This window comes from Trachemys scripta, chromosome 1 (genome assembly GCF_013100865.1).
Source record: "Trachemys scripta elegans isolate TJP31775 chromosome 1, CAS_Tse_1.0, whole genome shotgun sequence".
Lineage (NCBI taxonomy): Eukaryota > Metazoa > Chordata > Testudines > Emydidae > Trachemys > Trachemys scripta.
Window position 1 is genome coordinate 120,617,348 of NC_048298.1, and position 14,202 is coordinate 120,631,549.

At 45.6% G+C, this 14,202-nt stretch overlaps 1 protein-coding gene across 1 annotated transcript in view; it reads right to left on the reverse strand.

Moving 5' to 3' along the window:
* EFCAB6 (EF-hand calcium binding domain 6) overlaps positions 1-13,458 on the reverse strand; it is a 151,450-nt gene extending 137,992 nt beyond the window's left edge. Inside the window, exons 1-3 of the mRNA XM_034759423.1 lie at positions 13,316-13,458; positions 5,511-5,731; positions 3,913-4,001 (exon numbers count right to left, since the gene is read on the reverse strand). Coding sequence (XP_034615314.1) covers positions 3,913-4,001; positions 5,511-5,731; positions 13,316-13,457 — 452 coding nt within the window. The 5' untranslated portion in view covers position 13,458. The remainder of the gene's footprint in view (positions 1-3,912; positions 4,002-5,510; positions 5,732-13,315) is intronic.
* Positions 13,459-14,202: the final 744 nt, after the last annotated feature.

Genomic DNA, 14,202 nt, shown 5'->3' on the forward strand with positions numbered 1-14,202 from the left:
TGATCTGTGGACTGTTCCGAACTGTGGATATGAATGTTTTTATAGTGTCGAATCTGTCTTGTGGAAGTGCCATCCTCAAATCGAGGTGAGCACCGATGAACTCCAGTCGTTGAGTTGGTTCTATTGTAGATTTGTTTATGTTTATTTGTAGGCCAAGACTCTGGAAACAGTGCATGGTCATTTGAGTGGATTGAATGGCGTCCGAGTGGGTGTGTGACTTCAGGAGACAGTCATCCAAGTAAGGAAAAATTATTATTCCTTGTTTTCTCAGGTGTACTGTCACTACCACGAGAATCTTTGAGAAAACGTGAGGCGCTGTTGACAGGCCGAAAGATAGAACCTTGTACTGGTCGTGGTCTGTGCTCAAAGTAAATTTCAGAAAACATCTGTGGGAAGGGTGTATAGTGTATAGTGACATGAAAATAAGCATCCTGCAGGTCAAGGGCTGAAAACCAGGCCCCCGGCTTCAGCGCTGTTGTTAAGGTAATCATCCTGAATCTTTGCTTTTTCACAAACTTGTTCAATCAGCTGAGATCAAGGACTGGTCACCACCTCCCACTTTTCTTTTGTGTTAAAAAATAGTGGGCGTAAAACCCCTTCCCTCTGTGTTGAGCAGGGACAGTCTCCACTGCCCCTAATTGGAGGAGATGTTCTACCTCTTGGCGAAGCAAGTTATCATGAGAGAGGTCCCTGAAGAGGGAAGAGGAGGAGGGTGGGTAAGGGGTATAGACAGGAAAGGAATGGTATAGCCCAATCGGATGACATCTAGGGCCCATTTGTCTGTGGTGCTAGCCGCCCAATTGGCATAGACGGGGAGCAAATGGTCTCCAAATAGCTGGATGGTTGGTGGAAGTGCTGGAATGGGTGAAAGATCTTCTTGACCCTCGACCCAGACTTCAAATTTGTTATCTGAGGAAGGCAGTTGGGACACTGCTAGTGGTGGAGGGCATCGTCGTTGTGGTCTCTGTCTCTATCATTGCTGCTGTTGTTCCTTGTATGGCCTTTGATGTTGCTGTGTATATGCCGGGTATCTAGGGCACTCATACGGTTGATACGTGTATTGTCTCCTTCTTGTGGCAGGGGTATGGATGCCAAGGGACTGAAGGGTGGCCCATGAATCCATGAAGTGTACAGCACTTCATTGGTTTTGGCTGCAAACAGTTTTTCCCCATCAAAAGGGAGATCTTCAACAGTGACGAAGAATTGAACCAGAAGGCTCAGTGCATGACTACGGCCATTGCGGTGGACCTGGCGGCCATGTCAGCAGCATCCAATGAGGACTGTAGAGCCGTGCATGAGATTATCTGCCCTTCAGGGACCAGAGCTTTGAATTGTTGTCACTTTTCCTCATGAATTTCATTAATAAATTCCATAAATTTACCATAATTCCTGTGGTCATATTTGGCAAGTAATGCCGCATGATTTGCCACTCTGAATTGTAGTGTAGACGAAGAGTATACTTTATGGCCAAATAGGACAAGTCTCTTACTCTCCTTATTGGAGGGAGTGCACCAAAAATGTTGCTGTTTACTCCTTTGGTTGGCCGCTTCCACAACCAGTGAATTGGGTGCTGAGTGTGTGAAAAGAAATTCGGATCCCTTCGAGGGAGCGTAATATTTTCGGTCTGTCCTTTTGCAGGTTGGGGGTATTGTGGCTGGAATTTACCACACCATCTTGGAAGGTTCCATGATAGCCCCGTTGATTAGTAATGCTATCTTGGAGGAGGCCGATGTCTATAAGATATCAGCTAACTCATGCTGAGTTTCTGGCACTTCCTCCAGAGCGATCTTAAGCTCGTTAGCCATTCTTTTTAATAAGTCCTGAAAGTGGGTAAAATCATCTGCTGTGGCTGGTGGTGGAGGCAAAATAGCCTCGTCTGGTGAGGAAAATGAGTTGTTATTGGTTGGCGCGATGTCAGGAGCAGTGCCCTCTACCTATTGCACCATGGGCTCCTCTCATGTTTCCAACGCTTCAGATTGTAAAGGTGGAGGTGGAGATCTGGTGTCGTCCCTACGTGGACTGGGGCGGCTGCTATGGTGTCTTCTATAAGACTTCCAGGGACTCCAGTATGGCCAATGACCTGGGAAGGGCCTGAGTGGTCCCATCCATGGATGGCCATACTAAGGTGGTACATCGTGAGAATATGAGGACCATGATCTCAATGGTCCGGCAGCAATAAGTGTCTTAATCAGGGAAGAATGGTGTGGGGAGAATGCCCCTTCAATCTCATCATCTTCATCACTAGAAAACTGTTATGGTATCGGAGACAGCTGACAATGCGGTACTGATGCCGCCGGTGAGACATCAGTGCCCAATAGAGGAGATTCTGGAGTTGGTGAGACCAACAAATCTTTCTGATGCATGAAAAGGCACTGTACCGAGAGCATCGGTGCTGAGGGGCAGGGTGCCGATTGCACCAGCGGCACAGTGAGATGAGTAGGTGCCTGAGTAACTTGTGTCAGCACCGTCACGCTACGCGCATTCGTCTGCGGCACAGGAATAGGAGCGGTTGTCAGTACCGTCTCCTTTGGCACTATTGACGGTGCCATGGTGGAGACAAGCAGCTGAAAGCCATTAGTCTCGGCACTGGAGCAGTGGGTACTGGCGGCGGCCACTGCACAGGCAGCACCGGAGGTGCCTGGAGCATCATAGGTGCTGAGCTACAGAGCAGTTGGCACCGATGAAGCTGATTAGGTTGGTGACCATTTTGAGGTGATGATGCTCTCTATGAGGCGAGAAAGCTGGCTGCTTTTTTGTCGGTTTTTTTGTCCCTAGAGAATCTTGGCGTTGAGAAGACAGGTGACCTCTACCGAGAAGAGGGTTCCTGTCCAGGGTTGGAGGCTGGTCTGAGGGACTTTTCCATGAGGAGGAGTTTAAGCCTCAGGTCCCTGTCTTTAGTGCCCTAGCCTTCAGTTTATTACAATGGGCACATTTCTGGGGAATGTGGGATTCCCCAGGCAATGGACACATTGAGAGTGTCCATCTGAGATAGGCATCGCCTCTCTGCACGTTGTGCATCTTTTAAAACCCAGTGAACCAGGCATTTTCTAACTGCACTATGGGATGTAAAATAATTTCTTTTTTACAGGGGCTGTAAGTCTAACAACTGAAACTTATCTGACTAAACTAACCTAAAACTAAAACCTAATTTACTAATTTATATAATCTGTCTAATTGAAAACCTAAGGTTTTCAACGGGACTGCTGAGCTCCGTCTCAGGCCGGGGACAGTAGAGAAGGAACTGAGGAGTCTGGGTCATGCACGCGCTATTGAGGTGCCAATGGCACATGAGGCAGGCACTGCACATTCGCAACCCATACGGGCACTGCTGCAAAACTCTCCGAACAAAGGCGCAGGGATGCACCTTCACCTAGAGTGGAGTATTCACAGGGATATCTCTCAAAGAAGCATGTTATTTATATTGAAGGAATGAATCCCACAGCATTTTAACTTTCCTGCCAGAATAATGTTTGTGAGTCCCTCAGATTGTGTCTTTGTCACACACTGCATCCTGCAAGTTGAGTTATATGTTTTGAGTATCCCTAAAAAATGTTAACCTCAGCTCACATCTAACTTCTCATATACTCAGTTATACTTACTACTAGTTAACAGAATATACCAATTAGGCTTGAAGCTCTATATGTTTACATTACAAGATCAATGGCCTGACAGACTACCTCCCCTCCCTTCAGTGATCACATAAGATCCCTATGGCAACTACACCAATTGTTTATATGGAAAAGCAATATTGGAAAAGTACTTAATGTTCCTGGAGCTGTTTGTAACACGATGTAACAGCTGGAAACAAAGAGAGCTAGAACCATTTAACCAGCCTACTCTCTGCAGACCGCTAGCAAGTAATCCATGATCACAGTTTGGGAACAATGGGATTACATAATAAGAAGCTCTTACCTTCTTTGCATGTTGACACTTTTGGCAACCCTAGTGAACTTTGCCAGGAAGTCAAGATATGGTACAGTAACTTTGCTAGTCATCGGAATCTATGTTTCAATAAAAAGAGTGTTAAATAAATGGATTTCTAGATAAATCCTGTAATGAAATCTCATGGGACTAAAAAAAAAATCATTCACTTCCATTATTGGTTAACTACTTTATTAAAATGCAAAAATAATCTCCTCTGATAGCCTCTCATTTGTTGCATGTACTGCATGTCATTTCTTCTCGCCTTTTGTCAATGCTCAAATATAGTATCAATGTATATCTGATAAATCCTCCAGCAAGAGGCTATATTCTACACTTATAAGGGACAAGGACTTGAGGATCATGTAGGTCTTTTCCTCACACTAACTCTATGATCTTCTGTGTCTATGTGTGAAAATATATCCCATCTAATCCAACCGGTGAGACAATCTTTCCCTGTGTACCACATGCATATGTAAGGTACTTCCACATATTGATCCACGTATTGCTTGTGGATCCACATATTGCTTATTTGGTATAATCAAGGACCCTAATTACTTACATTTTAACTGAAATCAGTGCTGAATTTTCAGAGACCAATATTTTTAAAATGTGAAGATAACACCTTGTAAAATTCAATATAAGTGAAAATCAAACAACAAGCATGTTGGAAAGGATATAAAACCTAAAATCTGTGAAACCTTAGGACAGAAAGTCATGGCCACAGGGGTCAGGACTGGAACTCCACAGGGCCAAAAATCCATCTTCTATTACTCATTAGCATTATAAATCGTTGGGGAGAAGGATAAGTATGTTGAAAGCAACTAGAAACTATGGCTTGGAGGTGTGTGGTATAACTCTTTGCAGTTCACTGTACGGTTCTAAATGTTGTTGTATCACAGTTAAATCACTAAACTGAAAAAATGAGAACTTTACAGAGCTAATACCAGAAAGCAGACTCCCTGGACAAAGAAAAGATTTTCAAAGTCGCCTAGAGGAGTTAGCCACACAATTCCATTTGAAGTTAACGGGCGTTGTATAGCTATCCCCTGGTGGGTTTTGAAAATCTCAACCAGTGTATACAACTAATGGTCTTTAAAGAATATATTCCACCCTACCTATGGCTTAAAGGTGGTGAACAGACAACTATCCTTCCTCCCAATTATTCATTATTTTACAGTGCTCAAAAGTGTGCTAAGCTCCTTAAAATATAAATAAGAACGTGTTCTACCATGACTCAAAGGGTTTTCAATCTGATCTTTCTCCAGGAATAAGACTGCATAATTTGATTAATTATCACAAAAGCTACTAATGAATTGTAACTTCTTCAGACAGTGGGAGAAATAATGTAAACGGAATCCTTTAAAAGAAATACTAATGGCCAAATCTAGTTCATTTTACTCGCATAAGTAATTCTGTTGTCTTCACTAGAACTACTCACATAAGGCAAGAAGGATTTGGCCCCATCTATCATCATTTTGATAAAACCAGACCTGCTCCTGCTCCCACTGAAATCGAGAGGAAATTCTGCCATTGACGTGGATAAGAACAGCCCCCAAGTGATTATACACATTTATAACATAGCGTACCTGTGCCAGCACAGAATCAAACTGTGCTTGTGTCAGAGGAAAAAGAAAGGTTTCAATCACTCTTCTGAATTCGCCTTTTGTGACTGTTAGGGTGTGATCAATGTCAATTGTCTGAAATGCTTTTTTAAGTTCACCTTCTTTTTCAGCTGTCTTTTTAAGTAAAATCTGCTCAATTTCTGAGGAGGATAGCATGGAATCTGGGACAGAACGCACAGATGTAGCTGTAAAACATATCAGACAGTTACCATACACTCTTAAACCTGGCAAAATCAAATGTGGGGTTTTTTGCTGAGAATTCAACATAAATCAATCTATCTTCAGAGATATCACTGTAAATTAATTAACACTGGTGCGGCACTTCGAAGATCAAAAGCAATATAAAAGTGCTAAGTATTATTTAAAAAATTCCCAACTCTTTCTTTATAACATTATAGCCAAGACCAGGGCTGGCTCCAGGCACCAGCCGAGCAAGCTCGTGCTTGTGGCGGCAGATTCTACGGGGCGGCTTTCCGCCCAATCCTAGGGTGGCATGGCCGCTTTTTGTTTGTTTGTTTTGTTTTGTTCGCCAATCCGGCTGCCCTGTAGAGGGCGGCAACGTGGAGGAGGGAAGTGCCCTGCTGGGAGCGGGCTGTGCGCTCCGTCTGCCCCAGCGGTGCCAGGCCTGTAGCAAGCCCAGCAGGGAAGCCTGCGTCCTTCCCTCCCTGCCAACTGGAGCGGCGTGGAGCCCTCCCAGCAGGCAGCGCAGCAGTCAGGGCCGCATGGCGAGCACCCCGCTGAAGCCCTGGCCGCCCCTTACTATCTCTCCCCCCGCTCCCTCTCTCTCCGCCCTGCTAGCTGGGGCACGTCTGCAGTCCACACACTTAGCCCAGCAGCAGAGTCTGTCCTATCTCAGGGACTCTCTTTCTGTCCCACCATCCCCGCGAACACGATACAGTTCTGCGGTGATCTGGAAGCCTACTTTCGTCATCTCCGACTCAAGGAATATTTTCAACGCACCACTGAACAGTGCACTGACCCACAGGAACCCTCCTACCAACACTACAAGAAGAAGAACTCTGTGTGGAGTCCTCCTGATGGTCGAAATGACAGACTGGACTTCTACATAGAGTGCTTCCGCAGACGTGCACAGGCTGAAATTGTGGACAAACAACATCACTTGTCCCATAACCTCAGCCATACAGAACGCAATGCTATCCACAGCCTCAGAAACAACTCTGACATTATCATCAAAGGGGCTGACAAAGGAGGTGCTATAGTCATAATGAACAGGTCAGATTATGAACAGGAGGCTGCCAGGCAACTCTCCAAGACCACATTCTACAGGCCACTATCCTCTGATCCCACTGAGGAATACCAAAAGAAACTACACCATCTGCTCAAGAAATTCCCAGCTACAGTACGGGAACGAATCTACATGGACACACCCCCAGAACCCCGACCAGGGGTATTCTATCTGCTACCCAAGATCCATAAACCCGGAAACCCTGGACGCCCCATCATCTCAGGCATTGGCACTCTTACAGCAGGATTATCTGGCTATTTGGACTCTCTCCTCAGACCCTACGCTACCAGCACTCCCAGCTATCTTCGAGACACCACCGACTTCCTGAGGAAACTACAATGCATTGCTGTTCTTCCTGAAAACACCATCCTGGCCACCATGGATGTAGAAGCACTTTACACCAATATTCCACATGAGGATGGACTACAAGCTGTCAGGAACAGTATCCCTGATGAGGCCACAGCACGCCTGGTGGCTGAGCTTTGTGACTTTGTCCTCACCCACAACCACTTCAGATTTGGGGACAACTTAGACCTTCAAGTCAGTGGCACTGCTGTGGGTACCCGCATGGCCCCACAGTATGCCAACATTTTTATGGCTGACTTAGAACAACGCTTCCTCAGCTCTCGTCCCCTAGTGCCCTCCTCTACTTGCGCTACATTGATGATATCTTCATCATATGGACCCACGGAAAGGAGGCCCTTGAAGAATTCCACCTGGACTTCAACAATTTCCACCCCACCATCAACCTCAGCCTGGACCAGTCCACACAAGAGAGACACTTCCTGGACACTACAGTGCAAATAAGTGATGGTCACATAAACACCACCCTATACCGGAAACCTACTGACCTCTATACGTACCTACATGCCTCCAGCTTCCATCCAAGACACATCACACGATCCATTGTCTAAAGCCAAGCCCTAAGATACAACCAAATTTGCTCCAACCCCTCAGACAGAGACAAACACCTACAAGATCTTTATCAAGCATTCGTAAAACTACAATACCCACCTGGGGAAGTGAGGAAACAGATTGACAGAGCAAGACGGGTACCCAGAAATCACCTACTACAGGACAGGCCCAACAAGGACAATAACAGAACACCACTGGCCATCACATACAGCCCCCAGCTAAAACCTCTCCAGCGCATTATCCACGATCTACAACCTATCCTGGGAAATGATCCCTCACTCTCACAGACCTTGGGAGGCAGGCCAGTCCTCGCTTACAGACAACTCCCCAACCTGAAGCAAATACTCACCAGCAACTACATACCACACCACAGAAACACCAACCCAGGAACCAATCTCTGTAGCAAACCTCGTTGCCTACTCTGTCCCCATATCTACTCTGGCAACAGCATCAGAGGACCCAACCACATCAGCCACACCATCAAGGGCTCATTCACCTGCACATCCACTAATGTTATATATGCCATCATGTGCCAGCAATGCCACTCTGCCATGTACATTGGCCAAACTGGACAGTCCCTCCGCAAAAGAATAAATGGACACAAATCGGACATCAGGAATGGTAACATACATAAGCCAGTAAGTGAACACTTCAATCTCCCTGGTCATTCTATTACAGATTTAAAAGTCACTATCATTGAACAAAAAAACTTCAGAAACAGACTTCAAAGAGAAACAGCAGAACTAAAATTAATTTGCAAATTTAACACCATTAATCTGGGCTTGAATAGGGACTGGGAGTGGCTGGCTCATTACAGAAGCAGCTTTTCCTCTCCTGGAATTGACACCTCCTGATCTATTATTGGGAGTCGACTACATCCACCCTGATTGAATTGGCCCTGTCAACACTGGTTCTCCACTTGTGAAGTAACTCCCTGCTCTCCATGTGTCAGTATATAATGCCTGCATCTGTAACTTTCACTCTATGCATCTGAAGAAGTGAGGTTTTTACCCACGAAAGCTTATGCCCAAATAAATCTGTTAGTCTTTAAGGTGCCACCAGACTCCTTGTTGTTTTTGTAGATACAGACTAACACGGCTACCCCCTGATACTTGCAGCGCAGGGAGTCCCCCTGCACCCTGGCTCCGGCCGCCCCGCAGGTTTTTTTTTCCCCCTGCTTTGCCGCTCCGACCGCACCGCAGTTTGTTTGTTTTTTTGCTTTACCATTCTGGCCGCCCCGTTTTTTTTTTTGCTTGGGGTGGCAAAAAAGCCAGAGCCGGCCCTGGCCAAGACACTGGTTAACTTGGAAGATACTCTAAAAGAGCAGTTAAAGTTACAAAGTAAAACATATGTAAAGTAACTCACAATATATTTGTCCATCCTATCCCCACTAGCACTCTACCTTCAGATTACAGTAGGGATAAAAAGACCTTGAATGTCTTTGCTTTGTATCATTTAGATGCTTTATTCAGTTATTAAACTCATTAGTAAAGTCATCTGCCAATGATGTGTCAGGACCAATTGTTTGTGTGCTGACTCCTTTGCAGATAAGCATTTTAACATGCAACAGCCAGCTTGCTGTAAAAACACCCATGGGAAAGGAGGGCTGGAGAACTGGACAGCATGGTGACAAATAGTATAATCCCTGCTCAAGCAAATTCCCCCTGACTTCAATTAGAGCTTTGACTGAGTAAGAACTGAATAAGGACCACAGGATTTGGCCTGATATTTCTCCTGCATTTATAGGGCCAAATTCAGCCATTGATACAAATATAATACTTCCTTTGAAGACAATAGGAGCTGAGCACCCTAATCTAAAGATTGAAGTTAGTTGTGCATTTACATTTTTCCGTACTTTTGAGGAAAGTCCTGCCATCAGTTTGCACACAATATTTCAGTTCCCTTCAATGGCAGAATATGGCCCTTTATATTATTTACACTTTACTACAGTTTCTCCTCCACACGTCTCCTCTGTGACAGAGTGCTAAGAACCAGCAGCTGAACTAGCACTCTGGTCACTATAAATCCAATTAGTTCCCCTGACGAGGGCCTGACTGAGGGAAGGGATGGCTAATTACTAGATCAGCCTGGACTGGGGAAGAGCTAAGGAACGAATTTGCCCATTAACTGCAAGCGTAGAAAAGAAGCACAGGAAAGCCGTGCAAGGGAGAAGATGAGAGTGAGAGAGAGAGAGAGAGAGAGAGAGAGAAAAGCCAACCAACCAACCAACCAGGCCAGAGTAAACGGAGATCTCTGAGTGGAGACATCTCTTCCCGCTCTCATGTTTGTATAATACTGTAAATAAGAATTGTTGCACTGGACTGTCAGAGGATGGTGGTTAATAACACACAAATAAAGTACACAGAAGTGGTTATAGACCAGAGATGTCAGAGCCATTTATATGAGGAGACAAGAACTGAGGGCTGTGCCCTGTCACAAGTGGGGACTTGTCCAGGAGCTGCCTTATCTGTACTGACAGAGAACCTGATGGGGGAGCCAGTGCAAAGGTTCAGCAGTCTGGGCAATGGAAGAGACATTGCAATGGCTCGTAGAACAGCAGAAGGAGATACAGAAGACCCTGTAAAGAAGACCCTCCAACACCTGGAGAAACAGTGAGTGGTTGCTTGTCTGGCAGGCTGAGCAACAGAAAAACCTACAGAATTTTATTCGAGAGCAAGCCCATATGCAGCAGCAGCAGCAGCTAATGTGATCCTTCAGTGGGGAACAGCAACCAGACACAGGTGATAGGCGTCTGTAAGATGGGCCCTGCAAATGATCCTAACGCATTCTTGGTCAAGCTCAGGCAACCTATACGGCTGTAAAGCCAGGTCTACACTACAGACCTGAATCAGTATAACTACTTCACTCAGGGGTATGAAAAATCCACTCCCCTGAGCAACATAGTTATACCGGCCTAACCCCCCATGTAGACAGCTCTATGTTGGTGGGAGAGCTTCTCCTGTCAACATAGCCCCTGCCTCTTGGGGAGGTGGATTAACTATGCTGATGGGAGAAGCTCTCCCATGGGGGTAGGAGCATTTTCACTTAAACACTACAGTGGCCCAGCTGCATCAGTGCAGCTGTGTCGATGAAGGGTTTTAAGTGTAGACCTGCCCTAAGGTAATGAGCGAGCATGGGACTATGATGTGATTAAGGCAGTCATTCTAGATCAGGTGGACTTATCCACAGAAAAGGTCACTGCAAAAGTTTTGGGTCACTAGATGGACTGGGGGGAGGTTACAAGCCCGGGCATTTGCCCAAAAACTGACAGACTGGGCTACCAGCTGGTTGAGGCCAGACACTCAGATTGCAAGTGAGATCATGGATGCAGTAATTCTAAAACAGTTCCTGCCGAGCATCCCTGAGAACTCCTGGTTATGGGTCAGGCAGCATCTGCTGGTCATCCTCGATTCTGTGGTCAAGCTCACAGAAGAGTTTGTGGAGATGGACGTTCCTAGGAAAGAGGGTTGGCAGTTTAAGGGACCAGATCTGGGGAGGAGGGTTGGAGAAACCCAATCTGGAAAGGTCACAGAGAAGAGGGAAGAACCTAGGGGGACTCCAGCTGGGACTCGGGGTATTGTCTGTTGTCAGTGTGGACACCAAGGACACATAAAAAGAGGCTGCCCTTATATAGAATGTGGGTTTTCAGAGTTCTGCAGTTGGACAGGGACTCTTGGACATGAAAGGAAAAAGAAATTATCTATGGTTTCTGTAAAGGTGGGGAGAAGGTGTCAAAGGGGTCCAGTGGACACTGCCTCAGACTGTTCAATGGTAAAACAGGAATTAGTGAAGCCCACTGGATGGTCCCGGGATCAAGGCTGTGGCTTGAATGCATCCATGGGGATAAGACACTTTGCCTTATGGCTGATGCACCCCTGGAAGTGCAGGGAAAGCTTAAATGGAAACGGGCTGGGGTAGTGGACACACTGTCCCACCCCATCATAGGAGCCATGGACTGCAGCTCCTCCCACTAGGGAGGAGAAGGAATAAAACATTCGGGGAAGCAAAAGGAGAAGCTAGACTTAGAGGGGTTGGAAAACACTAGACAAAGGAACACAAGCCAGGGGGACAGTAAAGAAAAGGGAGGCCTCCTAAAGAAAGAGGCGGAGAAAGAAGAAAACACAGAATTAGCCTTGTGGAATAAGGAGAACCCGAACTTATTGACAGGGGTTGAGCAGTTATTGGAATCCCCCTCACCCGAACATCAGGAGGAGGACTCCAGGAGAGTAGCACCTCCACTAAAAGAATGGAGAACCCATGGAAGGAGAAATTTTTCCACCAGAAAAGGGGGAAAGGTGTGACAGAGTGCTGAGAACCAGCAGCTGAATCAGCACTCTGGTCACTGTAAATCTAATTAGTTCCCCAGGAGAGGGATTAAGGGGTTTCTTGCACATATCATTAACAGTAATCAGTTCTGACAAAGGGAAGTTGAGCATACAAATTCACAGTGTGACGCCACTGAAATCAATGGAGCTGTGTCAATTTATGCCAGGAGTGAATTTACCCCTTAAACTAAAACTTCATGGCAAGGAAGAAGAAAAAAAGGCATGAACTGTGAATCAGAAAGCCTTAAACACCAGTAACTCTCAATGTTTAATTCTTGCAAATGAGATATTCACAACTATATTAACAATTTTTATTTCATTAAAGTGACTCATAAATCTTACTAGGATAAAATATGTATATGCTCTTTCGGGGTAAGCATATGATAATTTCAAGTGAGTTCCTTTGGGATAACAGGATGTACATCAAATCTCTGACACTGTCAATAGTACATACCCAGCAGCTTTAAGATCAAGGGCTAGATGGTTGCCCAGAGTAGTGGGGAGAAAGACCCTGTCCCCCAAGTGCCTGTGCAACTCAATAAACCTGCATGGACTGCAGCTCTGGGAGCTGGGATGGGGAAGAAAGCAGGACCTATGCTCCTGATACCCCTTTCCCTCCCTACAAGTAAGTGGGTAGGGAGGGGATAGGACAAGAAAGGGCCATGGTTCCATCCCTCCTATGCATCAGCCAGTACAGCTGGATAGATGCATCCCGTGTGTGTGGCTGTGTGAGTGTAGGGAATGGGCAGGTGGAGTATGATGCACCCTGTAAAAGGCTGTAGCAAATTACTCCTCTAAGAGTGTGAGGGGGGAAAACTGGAGATACTGTGCATCAGACAACCCTCTGAGGCACTGTGCATCTGGGCCTGGTCCACACTAACCCCCCACTTTGAACTAAGATACGCAACTTCAGCTACGTGAATAACGTAGCTGAAGTCGAAGTACCTTAGTTCGAACTTACCGCGGGTCCAGACGCGGCAGGCAGGCTCCCCCGTCGACTCCGCGTACTCCTCTCGCAGAGCAGGAGTACCGGTGTCGACGGCGAGCACTTCCGGGATCAATCCAGGATCGATTTATCGCTTCTAGACAAGACGCAATAAATCGAACCCAGAAGATCGATTGCTTACCGCCAGACTGTGTCAAACGCCACAGTCTAGGCCTAAGTGAAGGTGGCCGAGAAGGCAATGCCAGATTCAGGCTGCATTTGTCTTGTGGACAATATGGGGATTTCAGTTTAAAATCCTGCTGCTTATAAAACCTAAAAGTCGACAATCTGTACGTACATGAAGCTGATTTAATTGAGCTTTGCCTGCTTCTGCATGATGGTGCTCTGCCTGGTGTAGACTGTGGTCTTGCAGTAAATATGATTCCATGAGAGTAGGGGCGTAATCCACTGAAGTCTTCCGCACTCACCACTCTCGCCATGGTCCCTTGGGAATTTAAAAACACAATTATGACACTACTTTAGAACCTATGACACAAAAGGAAGCAATCTGACTGGTGGCAGTATCGAGAAGCATAAACGTTGACTTAATTAAAAGAGGCCCAAGTTGCTGTTGAAGATTCTGGCTGACAGAGAACCAAATCTGACCACACAGATGTGGGACTCTTTTAAACTGTTAAAGTACGTCCTATGAAGGCACTTTCAAATCTGTGTTTCAAAGCAGAAGATATAAATAGACTAAATCATGCCTTAAATAATAAATAATTAGCTGTCTGAATTTTTTAAATGGCATTAAGCTATCTTGAAGGTTATGTTTATTAAAAGACTTTAAAAATAAAAACATTTGCTTGTTTCTTTTTAGCTCTTTTCTAGACCATCCCCACTAATTGTCCAGACTGTACAGAAGCAATTTTTGGCTGGTATCCTGCCTCTATAGCCATCAATAAAAGAAAAATTAGCCCCAAGCAAAACATTGCTTCTTTCTTCACCCTTCAGGTGGAAAATATCTTTCCTCTGCATTTGCTCCAAGGCCTAACGTCACCACCTGAGCAACCAAATGTCTGAGACACTTTCAGCAGCTGCCATGAAATCTCCACTCCTTTAAACTGTAGATAAGTAGGGTCTAGTTCCCAGGAGGTCATGGAGCTCAATAAACACATCCCTAAACTGCAAGATCTATTTTGCCACAAATACTAGCAGGCAATTAAAGTACTTGGAGAAAACAAA